Source organism: Balaenoptera ricei, chromosome 5 (genome assembly GCF_028023285.1).
Source record: "Balaenoptera ricei isolate mBalRic1 chromosome 5, mBalRic1.hap2, whole genome shotgun sequence".
NCBI classification, from domain to species: Eukaryota; Metazoa; Chordata; class Mammalia; order Artiodactyla; family Balaenopteridae; genus Balaenoptera; species Balaenoptera ricei.
In genome coordinates this window covers 110,013,470-110,029,715 of record NC_082643.1, presented here as the reverse complement: position 1 = coordinate 110,029,715, position 16,246 = coordinate 110,013,470, and the positions used below count along the sequence as shown (strand labels likewise).

The following is a 16,246-nucleotide window of genomic DNA, read 5'->3' as shown; positions in this document are numbered from 1 at the left end:
ACTGATTATTAAAAATTTTCCTTTAATTTAGAGACATTGGTCAAGTAAATGAATTCAGAGCCCGGGGGAAAGGTGTTGATCTAATACTAATCTGCCTTTCAAAATTCCAAAAAGCATCAAAGCAGCAGCCTGTGAACATTTTCAGTTTTAGGTTTCAGTCCTAAGAATACCAAAACTTGTGGATACATATATATATATATATCTATATATCTATATATAGATATATATATAGATATATAGATATATATATTCATAGATATCATCCCAAATGGCATAAATCATCAACATTATTAAACTGACTGGCTTAATTCAAAGAATTATTATCTTCAGAATTTCACATATTATTCTCAAAAATATAACTTTGGATACAAACTTTAATTAGAAGTTCTTCCAGACATAATGTCTTGCTTTATTTTCTACACATTAGAGTTTGGCCTAGTTTAAATTTTATAAAATAAAATTTAGTAATGTACACTGAATTTTCATTTATATGTTCAGTTCATTGATTTATTCATTTTCTGTAAAGAATAAGAAATTTATACTTCTTGTTTGCAAAGTTATTCCCCAAAGATTCCACTACAAGCTCCAAGACAATAGAAACATTATTATTCTGATGTCTCAGTCATTGATGAGATGGCCTATTTCAAATTATTTGATGATTTTAAGTATTTCTATTAGTTCTATATCATTTTGGCAAACCATATGTAAAAATAAAGCCACTCATTAAATGCTCTTATGGAAAAATGAGGGTTCTTTTTTCAAAAACACCTTATAGTCACACTTGGATATTCTAGCTCTAACATGAAAAGGAAAGTATTTTTCTTTCTTTTTTTTAATATTTATTTCTTTATTTATATACTTGGCTGCATCAGGTCTTAGTTGCGGCATGCGGGATCTTCATTGTGGCATGCGAGATCTCTTGCTGCAGCGTGCGGACTCTTCATTGTGGAGCGGGGGCTTCTCTCTAGTTGCAGCACGTGGGCTCCACAGCACGCGGGCTCAGTAGTTGCGGTGCGCGGGCTTATTTGCCCCAAGGCATGTGGGATCTTAGTTCCCCGACCAGGGATTGAACCCTCATTCCCTGCACTGGAAGGTGTATTCTTAACCACTGGACTACCAGGGAAGTCCCAGGAAAGTATTTTTCTTACAAAAGAATTTCTTAAAATAGTTTAAACAAACTTAGAGTACTTTTAGATATTTTAGTTTACAAAAGGTTAACTTGTTCTGTATTTAGTACATATAAAGAATATAAGCTATGCCATCTTTGAAAAGATATTGATTAGGAAATTAAGATTATATTTAATTGAAAAGGAAATTCCAAAATTAGTCAATTCCTCATTTGTTTAGGTGCATACCACCTTTAGTTTTCCAGATATATACATAAATCAGGACACCAAAGATCAGGTGCATTCCCTTTACATGACAAAAATATTGTGATTTATGGACAATGTGGTTCTAATATTACATGTAGAGAATGCTGTCTTTTTTATTACATTCAATCTAATTTAATTTTCCATCTTTCTCAAGATCTCTCTCCTGGAAAGGAATACTAGAGGATAATATGAGAAAGTCAAGATAAATAGAGCCAGAAATGAGATCTACATGTTTGATTCAACCCCCTGTTTGGGATAATAACACAGAATGACTCCATCTTTCATTTTGCTCTGGCTATTTTTCTAGCACAAAAATGTCCTAATGTAACTACTTAATAATTTTCAGTGACCAAGACAAAGCTGAACTCCTTACATGGTCTACAAGTCACATCATATTCTGGCTCCCACCTACCACTCCCATTGTTTCCATTCCTCCGCAACTTGAGTTTTAGTCTCCCAGTGGTTGCCTAATCCTATTGTTCTCCTTTATACATGTGTGCTGATCAAGCTTTGCTTCAACTGTAAAGTCCTTCCTAATTCCTTCTCACCAAGTGAATTCTTATGTTTAACATGTGTTGGACAAACCAGTAGTCTTGTTCAGGCTTCAGAGGCAGAAGCAGGCCTCTGCCCGACCTGTGGCCTTGCCTGGACTGTGCACTTGCTTGCACACCTAATAATTGCTGCTAGCAAGTCAAGCAGCACCTAGGATAAGAAAGGGAGTGGGTCTTGGAATTTCTTGAGCCCTGGGGTCTGGAAAATCTTGTGACTCACACATGGTGAAATCAACAGCATTGTTAAAGTGAATCCAGAGTTGCATTTTTGCAGGCAAACTGATGATATCAGTTTGAAGCTTGGAATTATACACGGAAGCCCCCAGAACTCCAATCTGAAGTCTCACCTGTGGGGTGGACGCACCGCCCAGGACCCTTCCCAACTGGGGCTCCAGATTGCTGTCACTCGGTACTTCCCAGCTACTGTTTGGATCTGGAAGTAGGTGTCGGCCCAATTCGGTGATGTATACCCTGTTATTTTCCTCTAATATTCTTATTCCTTTCCTTCTAATGACTGTATATTAAAATTAAGTTAAATCACCTTTCATTAAAGAGTTGATTAAAGCTGTTTGTGTGAAATGAGTGGTTATTTTGTCAGTGAATCCAACGAACCTTAAAACCGAAAGCAGGCTTTGGGCAAAACATTAATTGGAGCTGTGAGCAGGATTAACAGAGCAAAATGCCTCTCTTTAAAAGGAAGGAAGGGGGCTTCCCTGGTGGCGCAGTGGTTGAGAATCTGCCTGCCAATGCAGGGGACATGGGTTTGAGCCCGGGTCTGGGAAGATCCTACATGACGCGGAGCCCCTGAGCCACAATTACCAAGCCTGCGCGTCTGGAGCCTGTGCTCTGCCAACAAGAGAGGCCGCGATAGTGAGAGGCCCGCGCACCGCGATGAAGAGTGGCCCTCGCTTGCCACAACTAGAGAAAGCCCTCGCACAGAAACGAAGACCTAACACAGCCATAAAAATAAATAAATTAAAAAACAAAAATACAAAAAAACCCCAGTGCAGCTCTGGAGGTCCCAGTCATTAGACAAATCTTTAAAAATAAAAAAATAAATAAAATAAAAAATAAAAGGAAGGAAGTTAAAGTTAATCACGTTTTTATTCCAGGATGGGACGAGCTCCCTTACAGTTCATTAGCGGCAGAGTGGGGCACATCAACTGGACTGTGTGAGAACTGGGAATCTAAATTAAAGCAAGCCAAACCTTTGGATGTAATTGTTTACAGCTCACGCAGATAGAGAAAGGGCAAGAATGTACCGCACTGAGACGGAGAGGCTGGATCCTCCTTTCTGCCGACTGTAAGGTACATGAGACTAAGCAGAAATTGGCTGAAGAGAAAGTTCAATTGGAAAAAGATTTATGTGACTTACAAGGATGATCGTCCATGCTTCAATGTCAAAATTATATTCTAGCTGATCAGGTCTCCACTTTCCAGTACATAGCCGAAAAAGCCGCTGTTAAAGTTGCCCAAGCCAAATATCGAAAGTGGCGGGGCAAAGGAAACAAAAAGAGAGTACATCTGGCTATAGCTAAAGCTGGGGTAGACTGGGACCCAGGATACCTGGGATGCAGATATCTGGGATGATAGCTCACAATCAGAATCTGATGAAAATGATGATTTGGGTTGGAAGTCAGCCCCACCTCAGTCGAAGGAAGAACTTAAACCTCCTAACTTTAAGGCATAGCCTGCTTGGTGGCAAAAAATGGAAACTGATGCTCAGGGAAATGTAATAAGAAAGGGTATCCAGGAGGATTATACTCAATATGAAATTAATGATATTTTAGGGCTTTTAACTCAAAGATCAGGAGAACCTTTAGTTACTTGGGTGGTTCGTGTTTATGATGCCGGGGCCGCCGGAATATTGATTGATGATGGAGATGCCCATAAATTCGGCACCATTAGTAATGACTCTTGAGCAACAGGCTTTCAGAGACAAAGCCAATCACCCAGGTGACTCCAATCTCCTGGAAATAGTCGCTGAACGGTGCCTTAATAAATACCCTATAGAGTCTGCTTGGCCTGGAAGTGACCTTCCCTGGTACACTATTAAGGACTGTGTCCAGAGACTAAAGGAAGAGGCTATGAAATGTGCTATTTTTATTGGACATCCGGATAACATGACTGACATTTCCCTGACTATTCAAATAAGAAATAAAGTTTTTAAGACTGCTCCTCTTTGTTACAAACATGTAATTTTGACCCTCCTGCTAAATGAGACAGGGAATCCCATCTCTGAAGTCCTTGATAAAGTACAACAATTAGGAGACTTGGAAGAATGGAACTTTGAAAAGAAAGAAGAGAAAGGGAAAGTGAGGCGAGCAGACAGAGTGTCCCGGAAAGAAATGTTCTTAGCCCTCCTTAAGAGCGGAATGACAAGAGGAAAGATTAATGGAATAACTACAAAGAAATTATGGGAAATATATTTAAAAAAAAAAAAAGGAAAGGGACCAAGAGACATTTTAAATCTCAAGCGGAAACTATGAGATCTCTGTCTGTCTGGGTATATGTGTATGTCTCAGTATGCTTTATCTTTGGATAACATTGCTGAGGTTAATTTATACATGAGCTCTAATGCTTAAAGAAAAGTGTTTACAAATCAAACAATTCTAAATACAAGAGAAATTAAGCTAAATGAATTTCAGTCTCATGCGAACTGGGAAATATTCAATATTAAATTGATACCTGGTATTAATGTTTGTTAATCTAATTAATATAGACATGTCTTAGAAGTCATCAACATTAAGTGTAATACTTTTATTGTGCCTAGGCTTAATATAAGCTAAATAAGATCTTATTATATCTGTTGCAAATTTGTCAGCAAGGAAAGTAACTTAATGTGAAGAAACTTTTAAGGAAAGAAAATGCAAATGAGATAAGAGCTTTGGGTGATTTATGTTTACCAATCTACAGACTGCTGATATAAAGGACCGTTCGTGGTTGCTTAAGGAAAAGAGGACATGTGTTTTTAGTAAAAAAAGGTATGAGGACTGGAATTACATTTTATTAAAGAAAAAGGAAGTAGGTCTGACATACAGGTGGCTGTTTCTGAATGGGAAAATAAAATGATGGATACAGAAAGTGATAAAAAAAAAAAAAGAAAAAGGTTTGTAGAAAGTGGACCCCGAGAAAAGAGTTTTATGCATGGTACAGGTTTTCTTGAGATGTTGAACTGCCTTTGATAACAGATTTTAAGTTTCTTTACCTCTTAAGTGCTCTGTTCTATATTTGCCTTTGAAATCTTGTATTGTTACTTTGGTAAAGTAAATATTATTTCACAATGATCTATGAAGATTATGGCACACATAGATAAAGCTCATTCTGCTTCTACAAAACATTAACCCCTCATTGTCAGACTTCTGCTATCCTGTTGTCCTCATAACATGGCAACAGTCTACTCCTAAGTCAGAACATTTTAAATGGGTAAACAATAGCTGTAAATCAAACGGTCAGGGCTATGGGAAATTCAAGACATCTGCTTGGCTTTTCCCGGCTCCTTGGCAAAACTCACTCTTTTTTCTTTTTTTTTTTGATGGAATAAAGCCTTCCCTGGCTGCAGGGTTAATGCCTTCACAATGAAAGAAAAATTTATGTTTCACTGAATATTCAATTCTAGTTTTGTTAATTGAGGTCTCTGTTTACCAAGATTCACTTCCCAGATAGTTCCTTGATGTTATGTTTTATTGCTAAAAAGTTTAATTTAATTATTCTAAAGCTTATCTCAGTAGTCCATCTATCTTTGGATGGAGATCAGATGCCCCGTGACCAACCAACCAGGGGACATAGAATTACACATGTCAATCAATGAACTGTATACTAACTGGAGCTTATGGCAGAAGCAAGAGGGCAAAAGAGTACCGTTGGGCTTCTGGAGTAGAAAATTTCCAGAAGCTGGGAAAAATTATACTACCTCTGAAAAACAGTTGTTGGCTTCTTATTGGGCTTTAATTGATACTGAACAAATAACCGTGGGTCATACTGTTACATTAAGGCCTCAAGCGCCAATTATGCAATGGATTTTAAGCTCACCAAAGACCAGTAGAATTGGGCATGCCCAGGAGTCTAGTATAATTAAATGGAAATGGTATGTACAGGACTGGGCCAAACCGGGCCCACAGGGTGTCGCTGTTTTACATACTACCTAATGTAAAATAGATAGCTAGTGGGAAGCAGCCACATAGCACAGGGAGATCAGCTCTGTGCTTTGTGACCACCTAGAGGGGTGGGATAGGGAGGGTGGGAGGGAGACACAAGAGGGAGGAGATATGGGGATATATGTAAATGTATACATGATTCACTATGTTATAAAGCAGAAACTAACACACCATTGTAAAGCAATTATACTCCAATAAAGATGTTTAAAAAAAAAAGATTTCTGAAATTTCAATTGAAAACCTTGAGCACGAAGTCATGATTAAACTCAAGATAACCAAGTCGCCTGTAAAATAGGGAAAGCCCTTTGACTCTTTAACTGAGAAAGAAAAGAAACATGCCTGGTTTACAGATGGCTTGGCAAAATATATAGGATCTGTTCGTTACTGGAAAGCAGTAGCCTACAATCCAGTCACAACTAAACTGTTAACTACTACTGGAGAAGGAAAAAGCAGCCAATTTGCTGAATTATAAGCAGTATATCAAGTTTTGAAACAAGAAAACTTAACAGAATGTCATATTTACACTGATTCCTGATCTGTGGCCAATGGATTAGCAACCTGGCTTCCAATGTGAGTTAGAAATAATTGGCAAATTCATTCAAAAGAGTTGTGGGGGAAAGAATTATGGGCAGATATTTGGCAAATTGTGCAGAAAACTAATGTTTCAGTTTTTCACATAGATGCTCATAGTATTCCCAATTCCATGGAACGATGGTATAACTCAATTGCAGACAAACAAACTCGGATCCAGATGGTGGAAGTCAATCCAAACTCCAATGAACTCAAAGGTTTGGCACTTTGGGCACACCAGAAATGTGGCCATCTGGGAGAAAAAGCCACATACAGATTGTTTTTGGAGTCTTGACTGTGATGTGGATCATCACCCATGCCTTAACCCCAGGATCTATGCTGCAGTCAAACAGAGAACCGAACTCCCATGCTCAACGCCAGGATATCTGCTATGGTTAAAAAAAAGATGAAGGAAAACACCGGGGAATCTTCTGCTGGAAAAATGTGAGCCAGACCCGAACCCAAGGTATCTTCACCTGCCCTGCAAACAAGGCCTGTCCTTTTCTAATTATGACTTTCTATGGACAAAACCTATCTATCTGGTCCGGGGTAAACCCTGATAACCCGTGGGCTAGAGGTTTTATTCGATCTCCTAATTCCTCCTCTCTTGCAGTCGAATTAAGCCCAGGATATATTAATGTCTACTAATGAATATACATGGAGACAATTATTTAATGAATGGATACCTAAAAACCATTGGATACTTATTCCAGAGGGCATTACTAAATGCACAGACACCTGGTGCTCAGGGACTTTATATCATTATAAGGTTGCTAACACAAGTTCTATGTGCCAATTTCATGTGTTGCCTATTGTTTTTGGAGATGAATATTGGTTGCCTCATTTTGCTGGAAATTACTTAGATTTTAATAATCCCACCCACCTATTGACAAACTGTGAAAAGGCTACTCAAGAATTGCTTTGTCAGACTTCCCGCATTTGGGAACCCTGCTTATTAGAAAATTCCGTTAACTATTGTGAATGGAACATATTTCCTCGATCCTATAGCATGTTTTTTGAAGTTGCTCTCCAGTTTATATGTATTGTAACAGATGACATTAATACAACTTCCATTTATCAGCCAAGGAACCCTTTTTCAGGCTGTTTAGCACATGCAGACCATTTAGATTAGAAAGGGGCAATGTATTTCTTCCCCCCTATACATACACAATTGTTGTGGGTGCAAACATTACTTCCTACTTTACCTGCTCCTGATATAACCTGTCACTTAAACCTTTGAAATGGGTATTACAAAAATCAAAGTTACTACAAAAATTTATAGATACACATAATTGTACTTCGTTAGAACGCTCTATTGTTACTACTATTGCAGCTAACAAATTAATGGATGTGGGAGTTAACGTACAGAAGCATACTGCCCGTTCCTGGGGGGCCTTTTTCTTTACTCAGTCACCCTTAAGCTAAACAATTGTTCTCTGCCTTGTTTAATCCATTGCCTGTACTATTTTTATTTTTAATTTTTGAATTTTGTTTTATTTTTTTATACAGCAGGTTCTTATTAGTCATCCATTTTATACACATCAGTGTATACATGTCAATCCCAATCTCCCAGTTCATCATCACCACCACCACCACCCACCCACTGATGCTTTCCTCCCTTGGTGTCCCTATGTTTGTTCTCTACATCTGTGTCTCAGTTTCTGCCCTGCAAACCGTTTCATCTGTACCATTTTTCTATGTTCCACATATATGCGTTAATATACGGTATTTGTTTTTCTTTTCCTGACTTCACTCTGTATGACAGTCTCTAGATCCATCCATGACTCTATAAATGAACCAATTTCGTTCCTTTAAAAGGCTGAGTAATATTCCATTGTACATATGTATCACATCTTCTTTATCCATTCGTCTGTCAACGGGCATTAAGGTTGTTTCCATGACCTGGCTATTGTAAACAGTGCTGCAATGAACATTGGGGTGCATGTGTCTTTTTGAATTATGGTTTTCTCTGGGTATATGCCCAGTAGCGGGATTGCTGGGTCATATGGTAATTCTATTTTTAGTTTTTTAAGGAACCTCCATACTGTTCCCCATAGTGGCTGTATCAATTTACATTCCCACCAACAGTGCAAGAGGGTTCCCTTTTCTCCACACCCTCTCCAGCATTTGTTGTTTGTACACTTTCGGATGATGCCCATTCTAACTGGTGTGAGGTGACACCTCATTGTAGTCTTGATTTGCATTTCTCTAATAATTAGTGATGTTGAGCAGCTTTTCATATGCCTCTTGGCCATCTGCATGTCTTCTTTGGAGAAATGTCTATTTAGGTCTTCTGCCTATTTTTGGATTGGGTTGTTTGCTTTTTTAATATTGAGCTGCATGAGCTGTTTATATATTTGGGAGATTAATCCTTCATCCGTTGATTCATTTGCAAATATTTTTTTCCCATTCTGAGGGTTGTCTTTTCGTCTTGTGTACGGTTTCCTTTGCTTTGCAAAACCTTTTAAGTTTCATTAGGTCCCATTTGTTTATTTTTGTTCTTATTTCCACTACTCTAGGAGGTGGATCAAAAAAGATCTTGCTGTGATTTATGTCAAAGAGTGTTCTTCCTATGTTTTGCTCTAAGAATTTTATAGTGTCCAGTCTTACATTTAGGTCTCTAACCCATTTAGAGTTTACTTTTGTGTATGGTGTTAGGGAGTGTTCTAATTTCATTCTTTTACATGTAGCTGTCCAGTTTTCCCAGCACTATTTATTGAAGAGACTGTCTATTCTCTATTGTATACCCTTGCCTCTTTTGTCATAGATTAGTTGACCACAGGTGCATGGGTTTATCTCTAGGCTTTCTATCTTGTTCCATTGATCTATATTCCTGTTTATGTGCCACTACCATATTGTCTTGATGATTGTAGTTTTGTACTATAGTCTGAAGTCAGGGAGTCTGATTCCTCCAGCTCCGCTTTTTTCCCTTAAGACTGCTTTGGCTATTCGGGGTCTTTTGTGGCTCCATACAAATTTTAAGATTTTTTGTTCTAGTTCTGTAAAAAATACCATTGGTAATTTGATAGGGATTACACTGATTCTGTAGATTGCTTTGGGTAGTATAGTCATTTTCACAATATTGATTCTTCCAATCCAGAACATGGTATATCTCTCCATCTGTTGGTTTCATCTTTAATTTCTTTCATCAGTGTCTTATAGTTTTCTGCATACAGGTCTTTTGTCTCCCTAGGTAGGTTTATTCCTAGGTATTTTATTCTTTTTGTTGCAATGGTAAATGGGAGTGTTTCCTTAATTTTTCTTTCATATTTTTCATCATTAGTGTATAGGAATGCAAGGGATTTCTGTGCATTGATTTTGTATCCTGCAACTTTACCAAATTCATTGATTAGATCTAGTAGTTTTCTGGTGGCATCTTTAGGATGCAGGTGGCATCTGCAAACAGTGACAGTTTTACTTCTTTTTTTCCAATTTGTATTCCTTTTATTTCTTTTTCTTCTCTGATTGCCATGGCTAAGACTTCCAAGACTATGTTGAATAATAGTGGTGAGAGTGGACATCCTTGTCTCATTCCTGATCTTACAGGAAATGCTTTCAGTATTTCACCGTTGAGAATGATGTTTGCTGTGGGTTTGTTGTATATGGCTTTTATTATGCTGAGGTAGGTTCCCTCTATGCCCACTTTCTGGAGAGTTTTTATTATAAATCAGTGTTGAATTTTGTCAAAAGCTTTTTCTGCATCTATTGAGAGGATCATATGGTTTTTCTTCTTCAGTTTGTTAATATGGTGTATCACATTGATTGATTTGTGTATATTGAAGAATCCTTGCATCCCTGGGATAAATCCCACTTGATCGTGGTGTATGATCCTTTTAATGTATTGATGGATTCTGTTTGTTAGTATTTTGTTGAGGATTTTTGCATCTATATTCATCAGTGATATTGGTCTCTAATTTTCTTTTTTTGTAGTACCTTTGTCTGGCTTTGGTATCAGGGTGATGGTGGCCTCATAGAATGAGTTTGGGAGTGTTCTTTCCTCTGCAATTTTTTGGAAGAGTTTGAGAAGGATGGGTGTTAGCTCTTCTCTAAATGATTGATAGACTTCACCTGTGAAGCCATCTGGTCCTGGACTTTTGTTTGTTGGAAGATTTTTAATCACAGTTTCAATTTCATTACTTGTGATTGGTCTGTTCATATTTTCTATTTCTTCCTGGTTCAGACATGGAAGGTCATACCTTTCTAAGAATTTGTCCATTTCTTCCAGGTTGTTCATTTTACTGGCATAGAGTTCCTTGTAGTAGTCTTTTAGGATGCTTTGTATTTCTGCAGTGTCTATTGTAACTTCTCCTTTTTCATTGCTAATTTTATTAAGTCCTCTCCCTCTTTTTCTTGATGGGTCTGGCTAACGGTTTATCAATTTTGTTTACCTTCTCAAAAAACCAGCTTTTAGTTTTATTGATCTTTGCTACTGTTTTCTTTATTTCTATTTCATTTATTTCTGCTCTGATCTTTATGATTTCTTTCCTTCTGCTAACTTTGGGTTTTGTTTGTTCTTCTTCCTCTAGCTCCTTTAGGTGTAAGGTTAGATTGTTTATTTGAGATTCTTCTTGTTTCATGAGGTAGGCTTGTATTGCTATAAACTTCCCTCTTAGAACTGCTTTTACTGCATCCCATAGGTTTTGGATCATCGTGTTTTCATTGCCATTTGTCTCCAGGTATTTTTTGATTTCCTCTTTGATTTCTTCAGTGATCTCTTGGTTATTTAGTAACGTATTGTTTAGCCTCCATGTGTTTATGTTTTTTACATTTTTTTCCCTGTAATTGATTTCTAATCTCATAGCGTTGTGGTCAGAAAAGATGCTTGATATGATTTCAATTTTCTTAAATTTACTGAAGCTTGATTTGTGACCCTAGATGCGATCTATCCTGGAGAATGTTCCAGGCACACTTGAGAAGAAAGTGTAATCTGCTGTTTTTGGATGGAATGTCCTATAAATATCAGTTAAATCTATCTCGTCTATTGTGTCCTTTAAAGCTTGTGTTCCCTTATTAATTTTCTGTTTGGATATCTGTCTATTGGTGTAAGTGAGGTGTTAAAGTCCCCCACTATTATTATGCTACTGTCGATTTCCTCTTTTATAGCTGTTAGCAGTTGCCTTAGGTATTGAGGTGCTCCTATGTTGGGTGCATATATATTTATAATTGTTATATCTTCTTCCTGGATTGATCCCTTGATCATTAAGTAGTGTCCTTCCTTGTCTCTTGTAACATTCTTTATTTTAAAGTCTATTTTATCTGATATGAGTATTGCTACTCCAGCTTTCTTTTGATTTCCATTTGCATGGAATATCTATTTCCATCCCCTCACTTTCAGTCTGTATGTGTCCCTAGTTCTGAAGTGGGTCTCTTGTAGACAGCATATAGATGAGTCTTGTTTTTGTATCCATTCAGTGAGCCTGTGTCTTTTGGTTGGAGCATTTAATCCATTCACTTTAAGGTAATTATTGATATGTATGTTCCTATTACCATTTTTTAATTGTTTTGGGTTTGTTTTTCTAGGTCCTTTTCTTCTCTTGTGTTTTCCACTTAGATAAATTCCTTTAGTATTTGTTGTAGAGCTGGTTTGGTGGTGCTGAATTCTCTTAGCTTTTGTTGTCTGTAAAGCTTTTGATTTCTCCATTGAATCTGAATGAGATCTTTGCCGGGTAGAGTAATCTTGGTTGTAGGTTCTTCCCTTTCATCACTTTAAGTATCTCATGCCACTCCCTTCTGGCTTGTAGAGTTTCTGCTGAAAATCAGCTGTTAACATTATGGGAGTTCCCTTGTATGTTATTTGTCGTTTTTCCCTTGCCGCTTTCAATAATTTTTCTTTGTCTTTAAGTTTTGCCAAGTTGATTAATATGTGTCTTGGTGTGTTTCTCCTTGGGTTTATCCTGTATGGGACTCTCTGCGCTTCCGGGACTTGGGTGGCTTTTTCCTTTCCCATGTTACGGACGTTTTCGACTATAATCTCTAATCTCTTCAAATATTTTCTCGGGTCCTTTCTCTCTCTCTTCTCTTTCTGGGACCCCTATAATGCGAATGTTGTTGCGTTTAATGTTGTCCCAGAGGTCTCTTAGGCTGTCTTCATTTCTTTTCATTCTTTTTTCTTTATTCTGTTCCACAGCAGTGAATTCCACCATTCTGTCTTCCAGGTCACTTATCCGTTCTTCTGCCTCAGTTATTCTGCTATTGATTCCTTCTAGTGTAGTTTTCATTTCAGTTATTGTATTGTTCATCTCTGTTTGTTTGTTCTTTAATTCTTCTAGATCTTTGTTAAACATTTCTTGCATCTTCTTGATCTTTGCCTCCATTCTTTTTCTGAGGTCCTAGATCATCTTCACTATCATTATTTTGAACTCTTTTTCTGGAAGGTTGCCTATTTCCACTTCATTTAGTTGTTTTTCTGGGGTTTTATCTTGTTGCTTCATCTGGTACATAGCCCTCTGCCATTCATCTTGTCTATCATTCTGTGAATGTGGTTTTTGTTCCACAGGCTGCAGGATTGTAGTTCTTCTTGCTTCTGCTATCTGCCCTCTGGTGGATAAGGCTATCTAAGAGGCTTTTGTAAGTTTCCTGATGGGAAGGACTGGTGGTGGGTAGAGCTGGCTGTTGCTCTGGTGGGCAGAGCTCAGTAAAACTTTAATCCGCTTGCCTGCTGATGGGTGGGGCTGGGTTCCCTCCAGGTTGGTTGTTTGCCCTGAGGTGACCGAACACTGGAGCCTACCCAGGCTCTTTGGTGGGGCTAATGGCTGACTCTGGGAGGGCTCACACCAAGGAGTACTTCTCAGAACTTCTGATGCCAGTGTTCTTGTCCTCATGGTGAGCCACACCCACCCCCTGCCTCTGCAGGAGACCCTACAACACTAGCAGGTAGGTCTGGTTCAGTCTGCTATGGGGTCACTACTCCTTCCCCTGGGTCCCAATGCACACACTACTTTGTGTTTGCCTTCCAAGAATGGAGTCTCTGTTTCCCCCAGCCCTGTCAAAGTCCTGCAGTCAAATCCCGCTAGCCTTCAAAGTCTGATTCTCTAGGAATTCCTCCTCCCTTTGCCGGACCCGCAGGTTGGGAAGCTTGACGTGGGGCTCAGAACCTTCACTCCAGTGGGTGGACTTTTGTGGTATAAGTGTTCTCCAGTTCGTGAGTCACGCACCCAGCAGTTATGGGATTTGATTTTATTGTGATTGCGCCCCTGTTACTGTCTCACTGTGGCTTCTCCTTTGTCTTTGGATGTGGGGTATCTTTTTTGGTGATTTCCAGTGTCTTCCTGTCGATGATTGTTCAGCAGTTAGTTGTGATTCCAGTGCTCTCGCAAGCGGGAGTGAGAGCACGTCCTTCTACTCCACCATCTTGAACCAATCTCCAATCTTTTTGCATTGCCTGTACTATGGATTGCACTCTTTTTACTGACTGTTTCAAATTGTTACCTGTCTTACCATATTCAAAAAACTTCTCACGTTATATTGCCTTATTCTTATGCTCTTCAGCCTGAACAATCTTAGAGGCCGAATTTTGGAAGTACTAATAAAGTAGTCTTGTTCAGGCTTCAGAGGCAGAAGCAGGCCTCTGCCTGGCCTGTGATCCTGCCTGGACTGTGCACTTGCTTGCACACCTAACAACTGCTGCTAGCAAGTCAAGCGGCACCTACGATAAGAAAGGGAGTGGGTCTTGGAATTTCTTGAGCCCTGGGGACCTGCCAGTCCCCCAGGGTCTGGAAAATCTTGTTACTCACATGGTGAAATCAGCAGCACTGGTAAAGTGAATCCACAGCTGTATTTTTGCACACAAACTGATGATATCAATTTGCAGCCTGGAATTATAAATGGAAGCCCCCAGAACTCCAATCTGAAGTCTTACCTGTTGGGTGGATGCACCACCCGGGCCCCTTCCCAACTGGGGCTCCAGATTACTGTCACTTGGGACTTCCCACCTGCTGCTTGGATCTGGAAGTAGATGTCGGCGCAATTCAGTGATGTATACCCTGTTATTTTCCTCTAATATTCTTATTCCTTTCCGTCTAATGACTGTATATTAAAATTAAGTTAAATCACCTTTCATTAAAGAGTTGATTAAAGCTGTTTATTGTGTGAAATGAGTGGTTATTTTGTCAGCGAATCCAACAAACCATAAAACCGAAAGCACGCTTTCGGCAAAACAAAATGTCTCTTGAACCCCAAAGCTTTCTCTCACACCACTTATCTTCTTCACAGGTAGAATTAATTGCTCCCTCTTCTGTGATTTTCACAGCTCTTTGTCAATATTTGTACTACATCATGTCATTTCAAATATGTATACAGTATGATGTATTTTTAATAATATATTATATCATGCACTTTTTTCTCTATGTTTATGAGCCCCTTAACAAAAGAAATATACAGTAGTTATTTATTTTTCATTTTCCCATAGATCCATTGTTTATGACTCCTTTTTTTAAAATGCAAATATTATTTCCTAACTAACTTCTTTCAAATATATCCTTTATTAATGAATAGTGCCTGGCACAATGCTTAGTACTCAGAAGCACTCAGTAAGTGTTTGCTAACTAAATTTAAAATTTCCAACTTATGGCTTGATGTGGCTGAAGGTGCTCCCTGTTCATGGCCTATAATTTACATAAACTGAATTTTGGTGATACATATTGAGCTTCAGTGGAATAGCTGGATTAAGGCAAGAAAGCAGCACACAATGTACCTATAAGTCGGAAATTTTTCTATGACTTATTTTCCCCCACTTAGGGAGTACTAGCCAACCCAGTATTAGTTTGGGGCATAAGTAAACCTTGGAGTTAGGTAAGATACAAATCAGCATTGAGGTATGAAAAATATTTAATTATAACTGAAAAATAACAATTTTACTCGTATTGTTCTTTTTTTTTAAATTATTTTTTATTTTTTAATGCTATTCTTGTCTGCTTACATTCTTTTTATTTATGTATGTATGTATGTATGGTATGGCTGTGCTGGGTCTTCGTTTCTGTGCGAGGGCTTTCTCTAGTTGTGGCAAGCGGGGGCCACTCTTCATCGCGGTGCGTGGGCCTCTCACTATCGCGGCCTCTTGTTGCCGAGCACAGGCTCCAGACGCGCAGGCTCAGTAATTGTGGCTCACGGGCCGAGTTGCTCCGCGGCATCTTCCCAGACCAGGGCTCGAACCCGTGTCCCCTGCATTGGCAGGCAGATTCTCAACCACTGCGCCACCAGGGAAGCCCCCTTACTCGTATTGTTATTTGTGAGAAAACTATTTTTTAAGTTTTATTTGCTATGCAAAGATTAAAAATATAAAAAGAGTTTTCTTAACTGTTATATTCCAGGCTGATCTTATTAAATTACTGCTTTGATTTCCTTCTATCAGAAGACTGAAGAGCTAAAAAAAATGATGAAGACATGTAAAAATACACAGGAACTACCAATAGCCAAAGCTGGAACAATTGGAGCAACAGAGCAAATACTAATAGTATTAGATTATAATGCATATTAATATGAATAATTAAATAAATTTTTAAAAGAGCAAAAGAAATAGCTATTCCTTACTATTCACTATAAAGTAAACACCATATGAATAATTGTTGCAGGTAGCCAGCTGTGTAGGGACCTGGCC

General features: G+C 38.4%; 1 protein-coding gene across 1 annotated transcript in view; it reads left to right on the top strand.

Annotated features, from left to right (window-relative positions):
* Positions 1–3,180: 3,180 nt before the first annotated feature.
* LOC132366734 (small ribosomal subunit protein uS2-like) overlaps positions 3,181–16,246 on the top strand; it is a 34,166-nt gene continuing 21,100 nt past the window's right edge. The window contains exons 1-3 of the mRNA XM_059924316.1: positions 3,181–3,227; positions 3,731–3,831; positions 6,762–6,869. Of these exons, the coding sequence (XP_059780299.1) occupies positions 3,181–3,227; positions 3,731–3,831; positions 6,762–6,869 (256 nt within the window). The remainder of the gene's footprint in view (positions 3,228–3,730; positions 3,832–6,761; positions 6,870–16,246) is intronic.